General features: G+C 49.2%; 1 protein-coding gene across 1 annotated transcript in view; it reads right to left on the bottom strand.

Annotated features, from left to right (window-relative positions):
• The window catches only part of LOC116945530 (importin-7-like), a 41,731-nt gene that overhangs the window by 7,680 nt on the left and 12,110 nt on the right, over positions 1-21,941 (bottom strand). Inside the window, exons 5-23 of the mRNA XM_032959901.2 lie at positions 21,736-21,892; positions 19,623-19,712; positions 18,826-18,920; positions 16,702-16,786; positions 14,095-14,229; positions 13,144-13,243; positions 12,482-12,558; positions 11,992-12,108; positions 11,344-11,433; positions 10,230-10,395; positions 9,440-9,600; positions 8,620-8,748; positions 7,713-7,779; positions 5,758-5,883; positions 4,653-4,750; positions 3,965-4,060; positions 2,785-2,868; positions 1,617-1,753; positions 702-913 (exon numbers count right to left, since the gene is read on the bottom strand). Of these exons, the coding sequence (XP_032815792.1) occupies positions 702-913; positions 1,617-1,753; positions 2,785-2,868; positions 3,965-4,060; positions 4,653-4,750; positions 5,758-5,883; positions 7,713-7,779; positions 8,620-8,748; positions 9,440-9,600; positions 10,230-10,395; positions 11,344-11,433; positions 11,992-12,108; positions 12,482-12,558; positions 13,144-13,243; positions 14,095-14,229; positions 16,702-16,786; positions 18,826-18,920; positions 19,623-19,712; positions 21,736-21,892 (2,222 nt within the window). The remainder of the gene's footprint in view (positions 1-701; positions 914-1,616; positions 1,754-2,784; positions 2,869-3,964; positions 4,061-4,652; positions 4,751-5,757; positions 5,884-7,712; positions 7,780-8,619; positions 8,749-9,439; positions 9,601-10,229; positions 10,396-11,343; positions 11,434-11,991; positions 12,109-12,481; positions 12,559-13,143; positions 13,244-14,094; positions 14,230-16,701; positions 16,787-18,825; positions 18,921-19,622; positions 19,713-21,735; positions 21,893-21,941) is intronic.

The raw sequence follows: 21,941 nt of genomic DNA, 5'->3' as shown, positions 1-21,941 counted from the left end.
ACAATGTAATCACGCGTCCACGTACACAATCATCGTTGGGAGCCTGTCTGAAGTGACACTGAAAATCAGTGACATCACTTGCTAATGAAGCGCCTGGCCAGGAATGAAGGCGTTGGTCACTCGGGTTTGGAGAGCAATAGTCGAACCACAACAGGGGGTTTCTCTGGCGACACGACGGCCACACTTGGAGCGGTCTAGCAAGACGCGGCCGTCTCGGCTCGCAGAGACGTAAAGAGATACAGCAGGTTGGCAGGTTTGGTGAGATCAAAGAAACAAGAGGGTGAGATGAGAGAGCTATGGACCAGAGATGTAGATTAGCGAGATGAAAGTGAGATAAACAAGAGAGAGATGACAAGAGTTGGAGACGGGAGGAACACAATAGTGGTCACATGTACAGACGTTGACAAAAATAAAAATTAAGTTGAATAACACTGCACTACACCACACCGATGTGTGTAGTCCAGTGTTACAAAAAGAACAACAATCCACCGTATAGGTTATTGGGGCAAGTGCTCTTCGTGAGTACCTATGAAGGTTATCCATGAATAAGCCGCCTTTGTCTCCCAAGCACTGTTGTTTACACACCTGTACCAGGTTGAGTGGAGCTAGGGGAGAGCCCAGGACTGGTTCTGACATCACTTTTCAATCATGCCGACAGTGCGATAACCACATGCAAACAGACGCACGCAAACTCTGCGCACCGTTGTCATCTTCCTCATCATTGTCGTCATCATCGTCGTCGTCGTCGCTGTCCTCATCCTCGGCACGCGAGGCGTACGCGCGCTTCAGACCCTGGAAGAGCATGAGCAGCGACGGCAGCAGCCGCGGGGCGGCCGCCATCACCATCTCTGGCCGCCGCTCCAGCTGCAGCAGCGAGCACAGCCCCAGCACGCTCAACTTGCGGTCGTGCAGCCTGGGGGAGGGAGGACGGGACGGTGGCGGAGCGCTGTCAGCATGCGTCTTCCTCGTGCTGCAAGGGAGTCAAAAGTGGGCCCCCTCCCTCCCTGTCCCCACCCCGACGTCCAATATCCTCCCCATCAGTTTAACACGTAGGCTTTCGCGACCAATGTTATTCATAATAAACGTTTTTGGGTTAGAACGCGTTATTTGTAAATGTGTCGTAGCCCTCCACCACCCGAAACGTCCAATCGGTAAAAAAGTGTCACGTTGACAAAAGACAAATAGTTCACTACTTTAGCCCACCGGTGTGTTGAAGAGTGAATCCACAACATTAAAAAAACGTATACGACGTTTCACTGGTAATTACATCCAGCATCATCGGGCAATTTTCCAGAATAGTACAAAGCCCTCACTTGCTCCCCCTGTTCGTAGTCCGGCGACTGGGACCCACCAGATCACGGGGCGCCACGGTGGCGAGATGTCAACTACCTTGGCTGGTTATACAGGAGGTCGTGGGGCTTGATCTCAACCCGTGAAGCGATGCATCAGGACACATCTCGCAGGCGAGCATTGTCGAGAGCGAGCTAGAGAGGCGGCACAGCGCGAACGTCTCAGCACGGGTTCCGAGTCGGACCCGGGTGGAAAAGCGACCACGTGGAAACGGGGAGCGCGTGGGGGGGGGGGGGGGGGGGGGGGGGGTTGCTGCAGTGCCGCACCCCAGGAAGCAGTCCGTGTCGTTGAGCCACTGGTTGAGGAAGTGCGCCGTGACGGGCAGGCTGCTGGCCGGGAAGTGCATGTTGTCTAGGGTGCTGAGCAGCAGCGTGGGGCTGCAGTAGAGGGCAGCAATCACCACCTACACACATACACAGATAAGCCACGGGGGGGGTGGGCACACGTCAGCATCGCCTATTGAACATTCCCCGCGTCTCCTCCGGGTTCAGCCTCGTCAATTAACACAAGAGAATTTGGAGCCGCATGAACACGTTTCGGGACGTTGTATCTGAACCCGTCAGATCTGGGCAGCTGGTTGTTATGGGCTGCAGGAGCTACGTGGCGGGTGGCAGAGAGAAATGCAGCAAAGAATATTTCGTTTTGTTTGGCTACATCAGGTGGTCGGCAACCTGCGGCCGCGGAGGTCGCATGCGGCTCTTTAATGACTGCTTAGTGACGTTACTTATTCAGGACCATCTCGTATTCACATGCATTGGCGGCTCTTGAAATGCAGAGTTTGTTTTGACCGAATTTGAAAAGAATGGCCCTTACATCATTAGACCTCCTTTGCCAGTACCAAAATATAATAATAGGGTTTTTCCCCTTTTTTATGGCAAAACTGAAACCTTTTTACAAGGATTCATGTCTGCATTAACCACAATACCTGCAGTAAAAATGCAAACAAAAAACATACTATGATAATATATGCATTGTCCTTGAAAATGATTGGTCCACACCAAGGGATGGCTTTCTTTTGAGCCTCGACCCAATTGGTGCTCGACCAGATGACGCCAAAAGGCGTCACACAGCTCAAAGACAACGCACTATCAAAGTAATGAGGGCTCGGGGTGAGCATCTACATCATTAGACCTCCTTTGCATATATTATCATAGTATGTTTTTTGTTTGAATTTTGACTGCAGGTATTGTGGTTAATGCAGTAACATGAATCCTTGTAAAAAGGTTTTAGTTTTGTTGCCAGAAAAAAAAGGGGAAAAACCCCTATTAAAATGGCCCTTGTTATTTTGTTTTTAGACTCCTGGGCGATACCATAATTTTACGTCGTGATCAACTTCATTTATAAGCAGGCGATAGCCCAATGAGAACACATCACAGCAAGCACTGTGCTGTAAACGCACTCGCGAATGAGTTTGCACCGTGGAGTACTTCTCACCTGGAGGCACATGGTGCGTAGCTCGCTCGTTTTCACTTCCCGCGTCAGCCTCTCGAGTGCCGCCTCCACAAACAGAGGCATGCACTGCACCCGCACATCCAGCGCACAAAGCACGCACACGCATAAGATCAACACCCCACCAACAGAAGACAATACACGTTTAAGGAGGGCATACAAACGAGACAATCTAATTTCTCTTGTAAATAAGCAAGTGCTTCACAGATGGAATGTGATCAAATCACCAGGAATGCGCCCCAGCTCATTAGCTCTCGGAAGGTAAGCAAGGGGCGAGCTCAAAAAGTGCCTGGATGGGTGACCACCACGCATAACAGGTTGTTACTCCCGCATCTATGCTCCCCGCATTCGCCTAACCGCAATGACCAGCATGGTGAGGTATGGTCAAATAACCCTCAACATCTACATGGTGCGGTGAAGCCCTCATCCAGCGGTGGATTGACAAAAGTTGCCATGCACGCACGTGTAAACAGTCAGGGACTGTTTTTGCTGTTGTTTTGCTGCCTCTGCCCAAGCTTCGGAAGTGGTGTACCTATGCAATCTGAACTTACATTCCTTACATTTGCACTCCTAATGTTTTTTTGTGTTGTTTGCTGTTGTACCTTTCTGACCGGCCCCTACTGGAAATCTGAGAAAAAGAGCTTCGTAGCTCATAGGATTTCTCCAGGATAAATAAAGATTCTGAAGCAACAGGCCCGAGAAGAGGCGTATATGAACAACACAACAATGGCGGGCAAGGGACCGGCAGTAGCGCAGGCAGAATGAGCGCAGACTGCACACGGCAAGCGCAGCGATGCGGTAGCGAGCGCAGGTGGGTGCCGCGGTGGCGAGATGTCAACTCCCTCGGTATGGGTTCGATTGCCGACACAGACGCCTGTTGTATATTTGGAGTCTGAATGTCTCCCTCCCCGTGGTCGCGTGGATTTTTCTCCGGGTCCTCCCGTTTTTCCCCTCCACATTTTAGAAACACGCGTGTATAGTACGTGGCCCCGGTAAATTTCCACGCGATAAGTCACTTTGTTGAGCCATCGTCTGTGATAGCCAGGTCACTTCTGAAAAAGACCTGTATAGATCAGTGGGTTATTACCCGGTAAAAAAAAAAGGAAAAACGTGCGTTTTTAATAGGTGGGTGACGAAACGGAGCGAGCGTCGGGGAGGCCCACACCTGCTCGATGCCACGGCCGTGGCACTGCAGGAGGATGACCTCGAGGAGCTTCGCGGCGTGGCATTCGGCGTCCTCCCCGGCGTCGCTCGTCAGGATCTGTCACAAGGCAAACGCGTAACGCAGAAACCGCGCGGGGTGGGGGGTCACATGGTACAAGCGCGATAACATGCGCTAAAGCACGGCGGCAAGCACTCATTAAGTACTCCTTTAAGGATGAGTCAAACTGGGGTGGGGGCGCTAAGGACCGTTGTAACTTTCTGACCCGCCTCTACTGAACATCTGTGAAAGAGCTGTGTACAGCTTATCGGATTCCTCCAGTATGAATAAGGATTCAGATTCTGATTGGTTCTGATGTCACTCAACACTGATGTTAGCCGTGGCTGGGGCTCACCCTTGAACAGAAAAGCAAAGAAAAAAGATCCCCCTCATAGACTTTAACACACTGTTGTTTTACACACCACACCAGGTGCTCATATGAGACCGAGTCGACCTCGGGGAGGACCAGGACCAGTTTAAATATTCAACCTTAGGTCACCGGGTTTGTATCGCAGTGCACTAAACCATACACTACCGCTCACCATCAATGTGATCATACACACGTAAACATGCACAAACGCACACAATCACAAATCAAATCTGCTGCACTCAACATTCAACTCATATGCTGGAACCCCCCCCCACTGCGCACCTTCTTGCACATGCTGTACATGACCTCCAAGTACTTGGGGTTGGCGAGCAGAGTGTCCGTGTCCACCGTCACATAGTTGTGCAGCACGGGCATCATCTCTGGAACACATCGCAGCCGCGAGGTTTGGTGCCGGCGAATACGAGACGGTTTAAATCAAACCTGGCTGTGGTGTTTCCATCCTACCTTCCGATGTTAGTAGTTATTTTCGACTCTCTGGTTTTACATTAACAGCTTAAATGTCTTTACATTAACAGGTTAAACGTCTCACTAACACAGCCACCGTTGCTCGTTTTCCTCGATGTGGCGGTGGCTCTGCGATCTTACATTGACATGCTACTCTCTCACAATACAATGGCCACCTCCGCAGCTTCGTCGTCGTGGAGGTAGCTCTCCGACCTTACATTGACATGCAAATCTCACTTTATCATCGCTCGCCCCGCCCACTTCGCTTAAAACCCTTGAACTAACCTCCCATTTCAAACCAGTCTGCCTCAGCAGCAGACCATGCTTTCCCACCTGATGATGGACGCTTGTGTTGCGCCCGAAATGTCGTGATTTATTTTATAACGTGACTTTACCGATAGAAGCAAAGAGTATGATTGTACAGATTATTATTTTTTCATTATCTATGTAGCAGCCTCTAGTGGTTGAACATATATTCCACAACCGTATTACAGACAACATATATACGAATTGGAAAACGTTATTACACAAGTGATTTGATGCATATAAAGTGAGCTTAAATAATTAATGTATATCGATGGGACCTTTGTATGGGACCAAAGATAATACATATATTATCAGACCACGTTTGTGTTTCATGTTTTGTGTGGTAAAACCTATTCTTATTTGTCATCACTTTTAAACTATTACGAACCATCAATAGACACTTTGGAAACGAAGTTTCACACAAGTGTCAGCCACAACCTCTGACGCACAGCCTCGGTTGAGTAAACATACGTTACACCTCTATCGCGCCATACGTAGCCAACCGTGCTAATTGGAGCCGCAAGTATAAAGGAGAACTCAGCTGGGATTGGGTTAAGCCTTCCCCACCCCTCCCCTTATGACGTGCTGGGAGGTTCCGAAGAGGAAACCCCAATACCTGTGAAGCAGTCATCCCCGTCTTGTTGAAAGACTTCGAACAGCATGGGCAGCAGCTGCCACATCTGGGGCGACACCACCTGGCACGTGAGGCTGTACGCCAGCGACAGCACCTCCTCGTAGAACTCTGCGCATCGCAATCACACGCGTAACACTGCGTCACCCGGCCGTTCGTCGCCGCTCAAACCGGCACGGCTCCCCCCTTCACCTCAACCGACATACGATGGTGTTCACGCATCTGTGGGTCTGCTCAGAACAATACCGGCTGAATGCATTACCTACTATAATCGCCCAGAAATGTCTGTCAGTCCCGCGTGTGACTTCACTCCACACGAGGCCCACACCCCCCCCCCCTCATTAATATTCCATTAGTGGGTGGATTTTTACACTAACGCGGAGGAAGGTCGAGCTGAATTAAATCGTTTATTAGGCAAAGTCGCTTCAAATATGACGTTTCTTTACAGAAAGTGACGGTAAAACATAAATCTACGCAGCACAGTGCTACATCCGTGCGTGACGTCACTGCAAAAGAGGCCCCCCGCCTCATTAGTATTCATGCCCGCGTGGAAATTTACACGAACGCACAAGAATGTCACACTCCACATGCCGCACCCCTCCCCTCATTAATAATCATGAGCGGGTGACGTCACTCCACATGCCGCACCCCTCCCCAATAACCATTTAGCGGGTGACGTCACTCCACATGGTGCAACCCCACCCCCCTCATTAATAATCATGAGCTGAACAACTTTTCTATTGAATATTTCAGATTTACTGCAATATACACTCGTCCTTGGACAGGCAAAAGGCTAGTTGCTGTATATTCACCCACCCGTAGCTCCTCTTCATCAACATCAGTCTCAATGCGTACTCGGGGGATATAGGAGAATGAATATTGGCAGATGAGCTCCGCGTGTTTTACGGTGGGCAGCAGAGGGCAGTCATTGCCGACCAGGTTGAGACCGCCACCGCGCTTGAGAAAGCATCTCATCGAAAGTGCTTGCCATTGTGCAAACCCAGTGTCTCAGTAGTGGTGCCAGCTCACTCCACAGACAAGGCATTAAAGCTCCCCGATCCACCTCACTATCAACATCATTCTGTCCAACTTAACGGAGTTGTTTCACAAGGCCTGCTGCTGCTGCAGCTGAGTGTGTGGGTAGGTGGAGGCTGCTCGGGGTGGGGTCAAGGGGCCCCGACCAGTACTATGCACCCGCTCTGCTCTGGGCCCCGTCGGGGGTCGGCGTGGACGCGGCGAGCGCCGGCAGGACGCCGGGAGCTCACCGCACCAGACACGGACGGCACACCGCACACACCAACCCCCAGGGGCCGTGGAGCATTAGACTTTCATGCTATCGAGGCCAGCACAGCACACAAGGGAGTGGCGTGACGAAGACCTTTGTTGTCTTCCCAGTGCTCGTCTTCACCAGTAAGTGGCGAATATGAATATGACGTGACCATGGGTCGAACACACTTGCCCATGTTGGATGTATGGGTGTGGTGGCGCCCAGCTGTGGCCCACAGTTTCAGAGGCGAGGGTTCGTGGATTCCTTCGAGACTTATGAAGTCACAAAGCCACTTTGCTATAAGGTTAGCAAGAGATGGCAGCGCAGCAAGTGGGTTCATGCCCCTGTCTGTGCATAACAGGGGTTTGGTAGCTTGGTGAGCCGAATGCAAATGGAAAGGGAATAGCACAAGAGATGACCTTAGAATGGGATGTCAGCCCCATTGGCCAAGATTTTGAGCAGCAGATGGCCATTACTGTACTTACATGCTCCCAGTCTATGCTTCCCACCTTCACCAATGTGCACTATCCAGAAGGGAGAAGTATGGTCAAATAACCCCCACCACCTGCACGGCATGGGAAGACACTCATCCAGCGGTGAACTGAGGTAAGTGCTGTACATGTGCAGCTCTTCCGTGCATGGGTCTGCTGTCTCTACGAATGCACAGCCTTACCACTGATGTGCTGCTGCATGACTGATCCAATCACGTGCAGGCAGATTCCCTCCAACTGCTGCGTGATCTGTGCGCAAAGGACCGGGGAAGAGTCGCAATACATGTATCAGCGACATGCCTGGGTGTAGGGCCAAATTATATCCGAACAGCATCAGGGACTGACTGACGGTGTGAAACGTGAAACGTGCTAATGATGCTCACTCTTTGGTTTTTTCGGTCAAGTCGTAAAAAATAAATAAAATAAATGAAAACTAAATTAAATCACGACGTTTCGGGTGCAACACAAGCGTCCTTCTTCAGGTGGGGACAACGTAGCACAAACGCTTAAGTGTGTCTTTTTAACCTACGTGACTTTACCGAAAAAACCAAAGAGTATGAATCCTTGCAGTTACGAAATCTTCAAATCTAGAATTAATGCTAATGATGGATGCATCCACAGTCTGGCTAGGCAGCTGTGGCAAAGCGCGCGGCTCGCAATCAAAAAGTTGCGAGTTCAACTCCAGGATTGGGAGCGACTCAGCCCATCATCCCCTCCAGGGATGACAAAAAAAAGCTTCCACTTTGAGTCACGGAAATTTAAGTTATTCAAGAGAGACACCACTGATCCCCACACCACAGACATGTTAACAAATGTTCACCAGCGGTACCACGAACACTAACAGCAATGAGCAGCTGTCGTTTAGCACGGAGATGTTGTCTCCTTAACAGTTAAATTATAGATTCGTCTTTTTTATTGCGACTGTCGCAATGCTTGCAGTGACATTATTTTTTATTGACGATCACTCATCCAAGTGTGAACCGGGCTCAACCAAGCTTGGCGTCGGCACTCGGCAGACACACGGCACAGCGGGAATGGCGGACGGTTAAACCGTCCGCTGCCGGCACCGCGTGCGCGCGCGTTCCGTACCTCCTTGTGGTCCTCCATCACGGTGAGGATGGTGTCGATGGTGTTGAGGATGCCCATGGCCGTGATGGCCTTCTCCTCATTGCCGTCGTCGTTGTTGTTGTTCGAGATGAGCTTGGTGAACGTCATCGCCTGGTGGGGAGCGAAGTGGAAGATAAAACGGTCAATCTCCAATCACGATTCACCACAAGGAGCACCATCATCACACAATGGCTCGCTGCAATGAAGCAGGTCCACTATCATATTTCATCACCATCAGAAAGCATCGCTAACACAGTTATCTACTATTGCCGGTATCAAAGTCCACTACTTCTTTAATCAAGGTACCCACTATCGAGTTCACCACCACCATTACCACAAGCGACTGCTGACAACTTTACTTCGATGAATCAAAAGGTTCGAGTCAAGAATTCATTATTATTTGGTCTCACGAGTGGACTCGTTTGCAGTCAGTTTTCAATGCATGGTCTCATTTGTTCCGTCTCAATATGCACCATCGATCTTGTTCGTAGTCGGCACTTTGTGTTTAGTTTATCTTGATTCTCATTTGCTTTATCTCATGTGTGCTTTGTTGTTTGTTCCGCCTTATTTTCCTGCATCTGTAATTCACAATTGTGTGTGCATTCCGACAATTAACCAAAGCAATGGCATCAAATTAGAATAACTATATATAGAAAAAATATATATTTTACTGGACGCACCACGAGTGCAAGAGTCATTACATGCCCACATCCAACGTTTTCCTCCTGTCAACGTGTCCCCCACCGCAGCAAGCCGCACCGTCAGCTCTACGAGCACCACGGTTCACTGGCTGCGTTCTCACCAGGTGTTGCGTCATCTCCACGGCGATGGGCGTCACCTCCTCGCTGTACTCGCAGATCATCTTTTGCACCACGTTGGTCAGGTCGTCGTTCTCTGTCTCGCGGATGATGTACAGCAGGGCCTGCATCACCGGCCCGATGAACGCCTTCAAGTAGTCCTTGGCTACACGGGGGATGCATAGACGACGGGCCAGACACGTGCGGGCGAGGTCACGGGACTAGGGTTAGAACACACGCAGACACAATAGGAGACCACAAGGTTCCCTGGTGTAGCCTATGCTCACAGCAGTTGGGCCAATGGCTGTTAGTTAATACTTATGAAGGCCAGCATGGCACACGAGGTGGGTGGCCAATACCATGCCTGTCCACCTTTGTCTCCCAGTGCTTATGTTTTTACACATCGCACCAGGTACCCATTTGAGGCCGAGTCGACCGTGGAGAGGTCCAGGTCTGGTTCAAATAATCGTCACCGGTGTTGGCCGCGAAAGTGAATCAAACTCGGGTCACCGGGTTCGTAGCGCAATGCGGTAACCACTACCCTACCGCTCCCCAAATATAAAGACAGGCATGTGCCTGTACACACTACAGACACAAGCACATGTGCAAACACAGGCATAGAATTACACATACATCTGTTAACATAATCACGTGCAGGTCTGGCCATTTTCGTAACACTAATCCCAAGGTTCGTGGGACAAGGATCTGTTTGGCATGATGCCAAGCAGAGTCTGGGCGCGTGCTGCACAGAAGGGGGAGGGGGGAGGGAGAAGAGGGGGCAGAACCAGATCTCACCTTTGTCCTGGCTGCAGACGAGCACCTGCAGGGCGATGGCGGCCTCCACCTTGACGGGCAGCTCGTTGTCCTCGATGAGGCACTTGCGCGTGAGCTCCAGGGCATTGCGCAGATTCAGCTCGCTGGTGAAGCGCACGTCGCTGAACGAGTGCAGCACCCAGCACGCCTGCGCCGCCAAACACGCGCACACACGCGCGTGTACATTCCTTGAACTTCTTTGGCGCCGTTTGCAGCCAACCGTGCTAATCGGAGGTGCGAGGGAAGGAGAATAAAACACAAAAAGCAGTGCCAACGCCGCACAGTTCCGCTTCGACGGCAGGGCACGCATTTTATTCACGTTGCACGGCAGCCTGTACCAACACCTGTAATGCATGGTGGCTGCCAAATTCTAATAATGCCCAGAGTTCAGCTCTCTTCTGCTCAGCTTCCGAGATCCGAGTTTGTACTTTTACGGATTTAAACAGAATGTTAAATACATTTGCAGCATAAAAGAGTGACCTCCGCACGGAGACTGATGGGGTAGACAAATAACCATTCCTCACCCGCCCATGATTCAATCACCACAACTCGGGATCTAAATTAGATTTATGAATCAATTCCCTTTTCTCTATTTTGTTTGTCCAGTTTGTCTCTCGTTCAATCTATCACAAATAGAAATAGCATTTCATTTCCATAATTTGTAAGTGGTTTATATTTATGCAACTACCTCGATGCATGTATCATCGTGAGCGCAGGATATTGTGCCTCATCAAAATATAAATTACCAACCGCCTACTGGTGGTGACATTGCAAGACGCCACTGCCGTTGGTGCAATAACACTAACAAGAGAACAAGCCCGATTCACAACACACAATAGCACTAACAAGAGAACAAGCCCGATTCACAACACGCAATAACACTAACAAGAGAACAAGCCCGATTCACAACACGCATAGAATTCATGCAGCGAGTTGCTAACCAAAGCCAGAGGTGAGGGACTGGTTGCTACCAGTCCCGGATGGAGGACTGGGAGAGCACTGAATACTTGCAGATGATGTCGCCGGGTCCTGGCCCGGGCAACCAAGCGTAGGCGGTGAAGCCATCGAATCGCTGTGGTCGGGTGCGAGAACTCACCCTAGCCCTCATGTATCCCAGCTCGCAGCTGAACAGCGGGAAGACAAAACTCTGCAGCATCATCTCCAGCTGCCCCTTGTACTGCTTCTTCTGTAGGCGGCACACACGTCCACACGCGTTTACACACACGTACACTCTCGCCAACGTCAGCACCACCACGCCCCCGACCGCCTTGGCCTCTCCAATGCTGATGTTAACACCACATCAGGCAAACAATTCAGGATTAAATGATCCACGCAAAGCGCAGGTCACACGTGCAGTTGCATGACGCAAGGACATTAGGAAGCCTCTGGAGCTATGCATTTTTAAGTTGTATAGATTTAAAAGTTAATTTCTTTAGACCTGATTTTCATGTTTAGTTTGTCGTCCTTCCCCCGCACGGTTGGCTACGTACAGTGCGAAAGAAGTTCAACATACATACCAGATCTCTCCACAAAGTGACCACGGCCGAATTTCCAGTCATCGTCGTCTAAATTAACCAATCACAACCAGTTGAGCGTATTAACTAACCATGTTAAAACAGGGCCTCACAGGAAAGAGCCACACAGTTCCGTTGATGACAGACGGCAACCAAACCCGACGCGGCCTTAGCCAGAGGCTCAGAAAGCCACATGGCGTTAGAGCGTCACATGGTACGCACACACCCACCTTGAGCAGGACCTCGGCGAGTGAGCCAATGATGTGCAGCGCACCGTCCTTCCTGCGCGGGTCACTCGCGGGGTTCGTCAGGAGCTGGTGGCAGAAGCCCATGGTCTTCTCGAGCACCTGGGAACGAGGGGACAGCAGCGGCCCAACGTTCAACCCGACGCCACCTCAGGACTTGGGCTGCTTAACTCTCTCCCATTACCATGAGGCACGTGGATGTCATTAGTTTTTTTTCTTCCGGTTCTGTTCCAATGACGTACACGTCAAATAAAATAACTTTATTGGTACTGAGGCTCCCACACAGCCATGAAGGGAGGGCGTGTGGCACAGAGAGTCCGGGGTCGTGTCGCTACAGTTCTCCGCGGTGAGTACTGTCTTTCAAAACATTGGCACTACGCCTAAATTAAATTAAACAAACGCCTGGGCAAGGCTACAGAGCAGGACGACTTCAACGAGACAAGAAACACGCTGTAGCTTTGTTTGCAATGCTCACCCCCTTCCGCTTGCTAGCGGCAGAGTACAGCAGAGTCTGGGCCGCGGTGGTCGGAGAAATGAAATCCTCAAAGACGTCTGGTGAGAACACAGCAGAGACGCCGCATGTCAATGTACATCGACAGATGTCCACATCGGCATCACGGGATGCACAGCAATCGGCATGACAGTGGTAGTATGTTAAGGAAGAACATGCAGGGACTACTATACACGGAGGCATAAAGGTTGAGATGCTAGGAATCCGTGGACTCCATCAACAATGCACACCGGTTTCATAGTTGAGAAATTTTCAACGGATAATGGCTTTTGAACAGAAACACCATGCCACCTGTAAACTCCAGATACAGAACCTACGTCTCATTATGGTGACTTAAAATTCGGACAGCACAAATTTCGCCGATTCCTAACAAGCTTGCACATGTGCTGAGAACACATTTAAGACAGTATTATCTCCATATAACAACCACTGCCGACTCCAAGAGAGTGCTGCTCAATACAGATCAACGCCACATGAACGATGAGACCATGTCAACCCCTTATGTGCATTTACGCCCGTGCCCTTTCAACCGAGTTAAGGCTGCCTAACGGTGTGGGTCAGCACCACCGTACCCCCACCTTGGGGTAATCAATAACAGCAGCGCACGGTCAAGAGTTGGGGCTCACCAAACTTCAAGCGGATGTACTCGTAAGGATCGTCATTCCAAAGCTCGTCGTCTTCGTCCGTGTAGCACATGAGCGGAAAGATCACCTCTTGCACCACCGTCTGCATGCACAGAGAAAACACAAGAATCCGTTCCATCAATCAGCTCAAAAGGAGACGAGCAAGTGGGGTTTGGCTGGGCGTAGTGGTGCACACTTGTTAACAAGCGCTGCGGAGTGTCACTTCACAGCTGGGCTGTGAAGTGACAACAGACCGAGACCTCATAGATCCATCTGCTGTGAGAACTACTGTGTGTTATCTCCTTATATTAGTGCATCTTCTCCAGTTTCCTCCCACACACAAAACGTTCCGTAATAGAGGAATTGTCCAAACATCCCAATGCTGAGACCCAACGAACCCCTTACCGGGAAAATCACGCATGCTACTGTCTTATGAAACACACATGGTCTTGCCCAGGGGTTGGAAACCTGCAGCTCCGGATCCACATGAGGCTTTTTTGCTTCCCCCTTGCGGCTCTTTGGCAGCCACATTGCGGGCAAGCCACTTTAAAAAAAAAACATAATTTAACGTGAAAATACTTGATTAAATATTGCAGGGAATGGGTCACTATGGAACGTCTTGGTGACAACAAAATGTAGTCAAACTGCATTGTTAAAAAATAACGAGGGGAGAAAACACTAAACAGACACAGTTTATTCCATCACTTATTTTGCATATTTAAGTCAGAATGTGTTTATTGTCTACTGTATATCTGCTGTGTCTGTGTACAAGTAGCTCTGCGTGTGATGCTGCTCTTGAACAATTTTGGTAAAGGACAAAAACTAAAAAAAATCCTTATTTGAAAGGTTGCCGACCCCTGCTCTAGCCCTATCGGCAGAGACGGTGTTGTGTAGAAGCGAAGGCGGTGGGAAAATGGAAGAATCAGAATCTTTCTTTAGACTGGACCAAGAGACCTGCATGTGGGCCTTGAGCGTTCTCCACGTGAGGGCGTGGGCCACGGCCTGCTTGAGGAAGTTGAGCGTCTGCTGCAGCACGCGCGGCGGCACGTACCGCTTCTGCACGTACTGCTCCAGTACCTTGAGCAGAACCTGCACGCGAACGCACACAAAGAGACGCAACAGATTCCCCGTATAACCACACTGTTCGGGGAAAGTGAGAGTCGCGAGCACCTCTTGAGGCAGGCATGAGGCACGAGTGGAGGGGACGGGTGGGGGGGTGTCACCAGCAGCACGCACAGCTGCCTCCGTCTCTTCAGTGCTAACGTTGACATACCACAACCAGGTACTCATTTAAAAAGATGTGTCCCTAAGTGTGGATAAAAAAGCCTATTGAAGTGACCACACCAGGTACTCGTATCAGGCCGAGTCAAACTAGGGGAAACCCCGGGACCAGTTGAGATATCACTGCTGTCCCCATGTGGAGTCTATGAGAGGTGGTTGCTCCTGCTGCAGCTGAGTGTGTGGGTAGGTGGAGGCTGCTCGGGGTGGCTCAAGGGGCCCCGACCAGTACTATGCACCCGCTCTGCTCTGGGCCCCGTCGGGGGTCGGCGTGGACGCGGCGAGCGTCGGCAGGACGCCGGGAGCTCACCGCACCAGACGCGGACGGCACACCGCACACACCAACCCCCAGGGGCCGGCACACAACGACAAAATATTACCCAAACTTGATTTGAAGCTTTCGTGACTGCAGGAATTACTCTTTGGTTCTTTCGGTAAAGTCACGTAGAAAGAAAAGAAAATAAATAATAGAGTACGACGTTTAGATTGCAACACTAGCAACCGTCATCAGGTAGAACTAAATTTGAGAGAGACAAAACACAGACACATGGAGACACACAGACAGACACACAAGCAGAGAGAGACACACATAGACACACATAAACACACAGAGAGAGACACACAGAGAGAGACACCCAACATAGACACACAGAGAGCCAATGCATGTGTCGAGGCCTTAACTTTTTTTTTCTCTCCCCCGGCCGCTTCGGGGTGGATTTCCACACCTCCCTGTGTGTCTCTGTTTGTCAAATATCACACTTAACTTATAATTTTAGCAATCTTTGGAGATCATAATCAACCAGGCTATGCGTTAACTGTGTGTTGCATTGCATCACATTTAAAAAAAAATTGCTAAATTTTGTTTTCTCAAACTGCCTATTTCTCTCTCTAAAATGTACCAGGCTCTCATTGGTCCAATCGCTCTTTCTCTCCATCGGTCGCTTCGGGGTGGATTTCCACACAACTCTCTAAAATGTACCAGTCTTTGTTGGGTCTTTCATTGACATGCTAATTTCTCTGCTCCAGCAGACCCACCTCTCTCTCTGCCACCCCCCCCTCTCTCTCTGAGGCCTCGACACAGAGTCATTGGATCTCTGTAGTGTCTATGTTGTGCGTCTCTCTCTGTGTCTCTGTGTTGTGTCTCTCTGCTTGTGTGTCTGTCTGTGTGTCTATGTTGTGTGTCTGTGTGTGTCTCCGTGTCTGTGTTTTGTCTCTCGCTCAAATTTAGTTCTACCTGATGACGGTTGCTTGTGTTGCAATCGAAACGTCGTCTTCTATTATTTAATTTATTTTCTTTCTACGTGACTTTACCAAAAAGAACAAAAGATTACCCCCCAACAACCATTACTCAGCACAGGTGCAAGTGCTGTTAAGCGAGCACTTGTCAAGGTAGGCACGACGCATGAGCAAATGCTGCAGCCAGCATTACGCCTGGTTGCATTTACTGCCCCAGTGATGATGTTCACGCTAGTCTAGACATTCATTTTTAGGCAGAGCCAGCCAATTTGGACGCAGACAACAGGTTCACATACCACTTGCCACCCATCTACATGGTGGAAAATCTAGCCAACGTCACTAAGATTGTAATGTTGTGCTCTCAGCACTTCACCGCTGCCGTTAATACACAGAGGCACGCACGATGCACAGACGCGCACACAAACAAATCATACACACATAAATAGACACGTTTTTTTGTCTGCTGAAGAAAGCTGAAGGCTTGGATGGCCAATCATGGGACAGAGCCATGTGTTCAGGGTTAACTTACTGATATGACTGGCAGCTGCACGATCTGCACTCCTGTGCCAACCTGCTGTATTTTAGCCACTCAGCTCATGGTTGAGAGCTTCACACATGTGCTCACACACAAAGGTTAAAGAAACATTTGGGGTCTCGCCTTAATATGTTATAGTTAATCGTTCCCCTTCCCCCTTTGCCCCTCCCCAAATAGATTTTCATGTCCCTACACGTGGTCCTCCACTTGGGTGGAGCAGTGTGTCCAATTTCCCCACAGCGCCGAATTTGGGTCGCTGTTCCCCTCCATTTGCGATCGGAGTATTGTACCGGGCTCACGTTGTGTTGCAATAAAAAACAGTCGTTCGGGGCATGTGCTATGAGCAGTAGCACACATACGGCTCATGACGGCAGGGCAAGTGCCACACTTCACCGCATACATAACCTTCTGACACTGCACCCCAAGCACGACGATTTATTGGTTCATGCCCCGCCTGAGTCAAGCACCCAGAAAACATGTGCATGCAGCTCCGCGGGCGCCCACACACAAACCTGCAGGATGCCGACAGCGTATGCCTTCAGGAAGAACTCTGCAAACTCTCCGTACTCCTTGGACACTGTGCCCGGACTGCCGTACCTGCAGGCGGAGAGGCACGGGGAGTGGTGACGGGAAGGAATCGCCACAAATGGAACTACACCATTCATTTCTTAAAACCACGGAACGTGTCACATTTAATGAAATAATTTAAGACGTAGTAGGCTTGCTGGGTTCATGTTAAGAGGAGGTGAGTACTGCCTCAAAGCTCGTGTGAGCAAGAAATGACTTTTGACTTGTGATGTAGTTGCAAAATTGTTTGTACAGCAGCATTAGGCATACGATACCAACAAAATGAACTAGTACTGCAAATCATGATGACACATTCTTTGAAATCTGCTTAACTGTACACGGTCCCATTTGCTAATTCCGTGCGGGAGTTCTACTATCCACTTTGCAGGAACTGGCTTCAATGGCGAGCACACGGACCTCTCTCAGTGACACATTCACGTGTATCAAAAACAAGAACTTCACAGCAGCAGCATTATGGCACTTATCACGTGTTTAGTCTATGAAGGTCGCAGCTGCTGCTGTGCACTGAGTGTGCACGGAGGCTGCTGGGGAGTAAACACACCCCAAGCAGGACTATGCACCCACTCCGCATCAGGCTCCACTGGTCAGTGTCAACACGGATGGTACACCGCGTACACTAACCTACAGAGGCCAGCACACAAGGATTGAGAACCCCTGTAGGTGCTAGTCCTGTTGGCAAACAAAGCTGTTACCGCCTATTAAGGCCGGTACGGCACAGCACACAAGGGCGTGGTGCAGTTGGGACCTTTGTCTTCCCAGTGTTCATGTTCACAAATAAGCAGATAAAATCTGTAATTATGTCTACATCTATATTTGACTGGAGGACCTTAGCCTCGTCAGCTCTAGCAATATCAATAAATTAAATACCATTTAAAAGCTTGTGATAGAAGCGTATATGATATACAGCTTTATATGCAGCCAACTAAGTATAGACGTTTCACGAGGGCTGCTACGACTGCTCCTGCTGCAGCTGAGTGTGTGGGTAGGTGGAGGCTGCTCGGGGTGGCTCAAGGGGCCCCGACCAGTACTATGCACCCGCTCTGCTCTGGGCCCCGTCGGGGGTCGGCGTGGACGCGGCGAGCGCCGGCAGGACGCCGGGAGCTCACCGCACCAGACACGGACGGCACACCGCACACACCAACCCCCAGGGGCCGGCACGCAACAATAGACCCCCCCCCCGCCCCCCGTAAAGCATTGGTCCTGTTACCGGACTCCTACTCAGGACGGTATGGCACAGCACACACAAGGCGTGGTGCTGCCAGGACCTTTCTCTTCCCAGTGGTCGTGTTCACCGAATAAGCGCCTAATCTGTATGATTATTTGCATCTCTTGTTTGTCTGGAGAATGGAGAACTTCTCCGAGACAACTCTGCTAAATGTAATGAGCGAGCATTCTTTTGAAAGCCTGAAATATGCAGTTTATCAGAGTTAAAGGTAACATTAACAAAATAAACCGCTAAATTAATGTGGCTTATTATCAGACCATATAAAAGCACCATTCACGATCTACTGAACCAACTGTCTCCCACACACGCGCACTACTGCTAAGTAAACCACTACAAAGCATGTGTTGTTTTGTTCTGATCACTTGAGGTTCGTGACCACACGACATTAAGAATAAAAGTCGGCAATGCTTTTGCGTACCCAGGACTGGGAAACACTGCAGTAGAAAGGATTTTTTGCTGTAACGCTGCATAGTACGCATGCGCCTGCATTGTTCACTTATTATTGGCAGGAACGCGACGTGAGCGTGGGCTGAACGTAAACTTTGATGTTGGCTGCATGGACGCAGTGGCGGCGGTGGCACTGTTTTGCCGCGGTGGCAAAAGGTCGGCGAATCGCTCAAAAAAAAGAGACTTATCAAAAACTCCCAAACCAAACCCCACTGTGTTGACAGGGCCAGGAGATGACGGTAAAACAAGTGGAGCTCATCGACCTGTCTGTGCGGACCGGTGGTAACTTAGCATAGCTGATGGCAAGCAGAGAAGCAGAAGCAGCAAAAGAGAGAGGCATTTCAGATGAGATGTCAGTACGAGGCTGCGCCCGTACCTTTCAAAGAGTCGGGCAAGGATGTGCATGGCCCACTTTTTACACTTCCAGCAGGCGAGCTCTGGCCGCTCATCCTCGTCGATGTTATGCGCCTCCTGGAGAGGCACGCACACGCTGACAATAACCCGACGACACTTTCTGCAGAGTATGAGCAACCGTCAAGAATAAGAATGCAATGTAATTGAAAGGTGTACCATTTGTACCAATAGAAATGAGGACACTGCCCTAATAATAACAAATAGGTTTTATGGCATCTGCCAAGTGTCCCACGATGGCACAAAAGGCACAAAATGTGAGGGTAAATATAATTGTGTCAAGGACAGTTCTGAATTCTTAATCAACAGATAACTTGCAGAGTGAACCACTCACAGATTAATAGCACAGGCCACCTGCTCTGCAAGACTGGCTGTTGAAGGATTGCAAGACTTTGGTAGTCATCTCTGACTCAATGAATAAAGGACAAATACAATATTTAAACATCGAGAGAGAAAGCTTAACATATGGATTAGAGGACATTCAAGCTTTTGAGAAAAGGAATTGGGCTTGGGCAGGACACGTTGCTTGAAGGGGTGATGATGACTGGTGGTCGAGAACAACGATAGTGTCAAAAAAGGGATGGAACACACACCGACCGAGAGAGATGGAGTGATGAAATAAACTCGTGTGCATGTGCTAGTTGCATTATTACATCATAGGATTGTGAGATGGCAATAGCTTGGGAAGGCCTTCATCCAGCAGCGGAACGAACAAGGCCGATGCTAAAATACAAACAAATCTAGCAACTTAGTCCAGCTCACCGGGGGAACATCACGGTCCACGACCGCTCGGAAGATCTCCATCCACTGCGTGAGCGTGTGTTGGTTGACCAGCTCCAGAGGAAGGGAGTACTGGTGGGGAAAATGCAACAATTGGATTTTAATAAAGCTCTGCATCTATCTGTTAATAGTAGGATACACACACACACATTGTAACACGTGCAACAGGGACAGTGATAATGTTGAGTTGTTAAAATAATTTCACTGGACTAATGACAGCTATTTATAAAAAAAAAACAATCTTCATGTGCTTATCGTATAGACGTACTCATAACTGATAGCTGGGTTGGACTTGCCATAGACTCTAGAGCATCACACTATACGGGCGGCGGAGTAAATTGGTTCGTATAGTTGTTTAGCACGAGACTTAAAGTGATTAACTACTCTAGACTGACCTTGCCCTATGAGTTAGACTGATTAAAAGTTCAGGGCCATACATTTTCGTGGAAGGTAAATAACAAGCAAAGTTATGCTTAAGTAACTTCTCATTTTCAGATTTATGCATTATATACGGTTCTAAAATGCGTGTACAGTTTACTTATTCAGGTTCCCTTGCCTAATAAAGTATCAAGTTTATTTTGAGTCACCAGGTAAGAACTCAGAGACAAAGATTGTCTCTCCTTCGCAAGAGTGACCTGGCGCACGAGACTGCCAGTAGGAGGCAATGCTTGCCATGCATAATCCCAAATGAGTATTTTCTGGGTAACTTTATAACCTGGAAAATTAGCATCCTGACACTCGCACCCAACGGCCTACTATTGCTTGCAAATAATGTTAAGAGGATCTTTACCGTCCACTATGAAGCAGACGGCACGTAGTAGTCGCATTGCGATTATTACACCCCACCGATTCGAACCGTGAACCTCTGCAACAAGCAGCAAATACACTACCGTTGGGCTATGATACAACGCCAAGCCAAAGGGGGAAGGCAATGGGGCTTGGGTGGGCATCCTATTCCTCTATTTTATTCTGCACAGGCAATGACCATCGCCGAGTTTAATTGCTTGGTAGTGCGCCAACATGTTGCATAACAGAAGCAACAAAGATCCAGTGTTTAAACATGGGATGTTGCGCAACACGTGAAGAATGCAATCGAAAAGTCGTTTCATTTCGGCCTGACGTATGGCCGGGTGACACTTTGACACATCAGTGTGGGAATTTCACTTACCGAACTAACCCACTCATGACGAGAAACACGTCCAGTTTAACAAAAATGGGCGTGCCTGTTCACCAACAAAGCACATGACTCTTAAAGCACGGCAGAAATTTATAGCAAGATATTATAACTGCAGTATTTCATAGTTGTTTTAAATCATCCTGGGTGTGACAAGTCCACTGTTGTAAGTCGCAAGTCACAAATCCCGAATCTTCATGGTTGCAGGATACTATGCCCAATTCCAATTAGTCGATCACCCTTCATACACTTACCAGGCATGCCTTCCAGTACCTTGCACGTGTTTGCCAAGTTGTATAAAAAAAATGTACTTGCAAGGAAATCATTGTCCTGCTTATAATAAAGCAAAGTGAACTGTAAACCAGTGATGTGAGAATCAAAACATAGTGTTTCCATGGGCAGAGATTAATGCCCTGGAACATGGAAAAAACCCAAGCGCACTGCACGCCAAGGTAGATAACCTAAACACATTTCTCATTCAAGCTCACTCATTGTATTTTCCCATTCATCTAAAAAAACCAGGGTTCTTCCAAGCATATTGTCTGGTGGGCCACAATAATATTAGGACTTTCGTGGGCCACGTGACAAACTGTCATACCATCCATACGTGCCCCCTAATCCGTGCTTCTTGCACCCCATTTCACGCAGCTGTCTCTTGTTTACCTCTTACATTTCATGAACCTTTATCTCTTGCCTGAACCTCCCATTTGTCTTTCATCTCACTCATGTATCTCCTGACACCGGGTCTCTGACAAGACTACTTATCTCCATTTGATCTCCTCCAATCTTAATTTCCTTGCGGCTCGGCAAAAAGTAACTGTCGGCGGGCCAACTCCAACAGCCTTCAACTGGCCAGAGACGTAGCTCACAGTGTCGCCAACTGCAGAAGCCCGTCCATCATACAATGCCGAGGACACGCACCTGCACGAGCGCATAGAAGATCTTCAGGATCTGCTTCTGGATGAGCAGGGACTGCTCTGACGAGTCGGCCAGCAGCTGCACAAAGCGCTGCTGTAGCACGGGCATGAAGAGCTGCATGGAAGCAAGCATTGGCATTCGCTCCTGCGTCTTCTTGTACCTGCCAGAGCAGCGGGAGAGCGCGAGGGGGACCCAATTAGAGAAGGCAT

This window comes from Petromyzon marinus, chromosome 24, assembly GCF_048934315.1.
Source record: "Petromyzon marinus isolate PM22_M1 ecotype Great Lakes invasive population chromosome 24, UKy_Petmar_22M1.pri1.0, whole genome shotgun sequence".
Classification (NCBI taxonomy): Eukaryota; Metazoa; Chordata; class Hyperoartia; order Petromyzontiformes; family Petromyzontidae; genus Petromyzon; species Petromyzon marinus.
The sequence above is the reverse complement of the archived record's forward strand: the minus strand, read 5'-3'. Positions and strand labels throughout refer to the sequence as shown.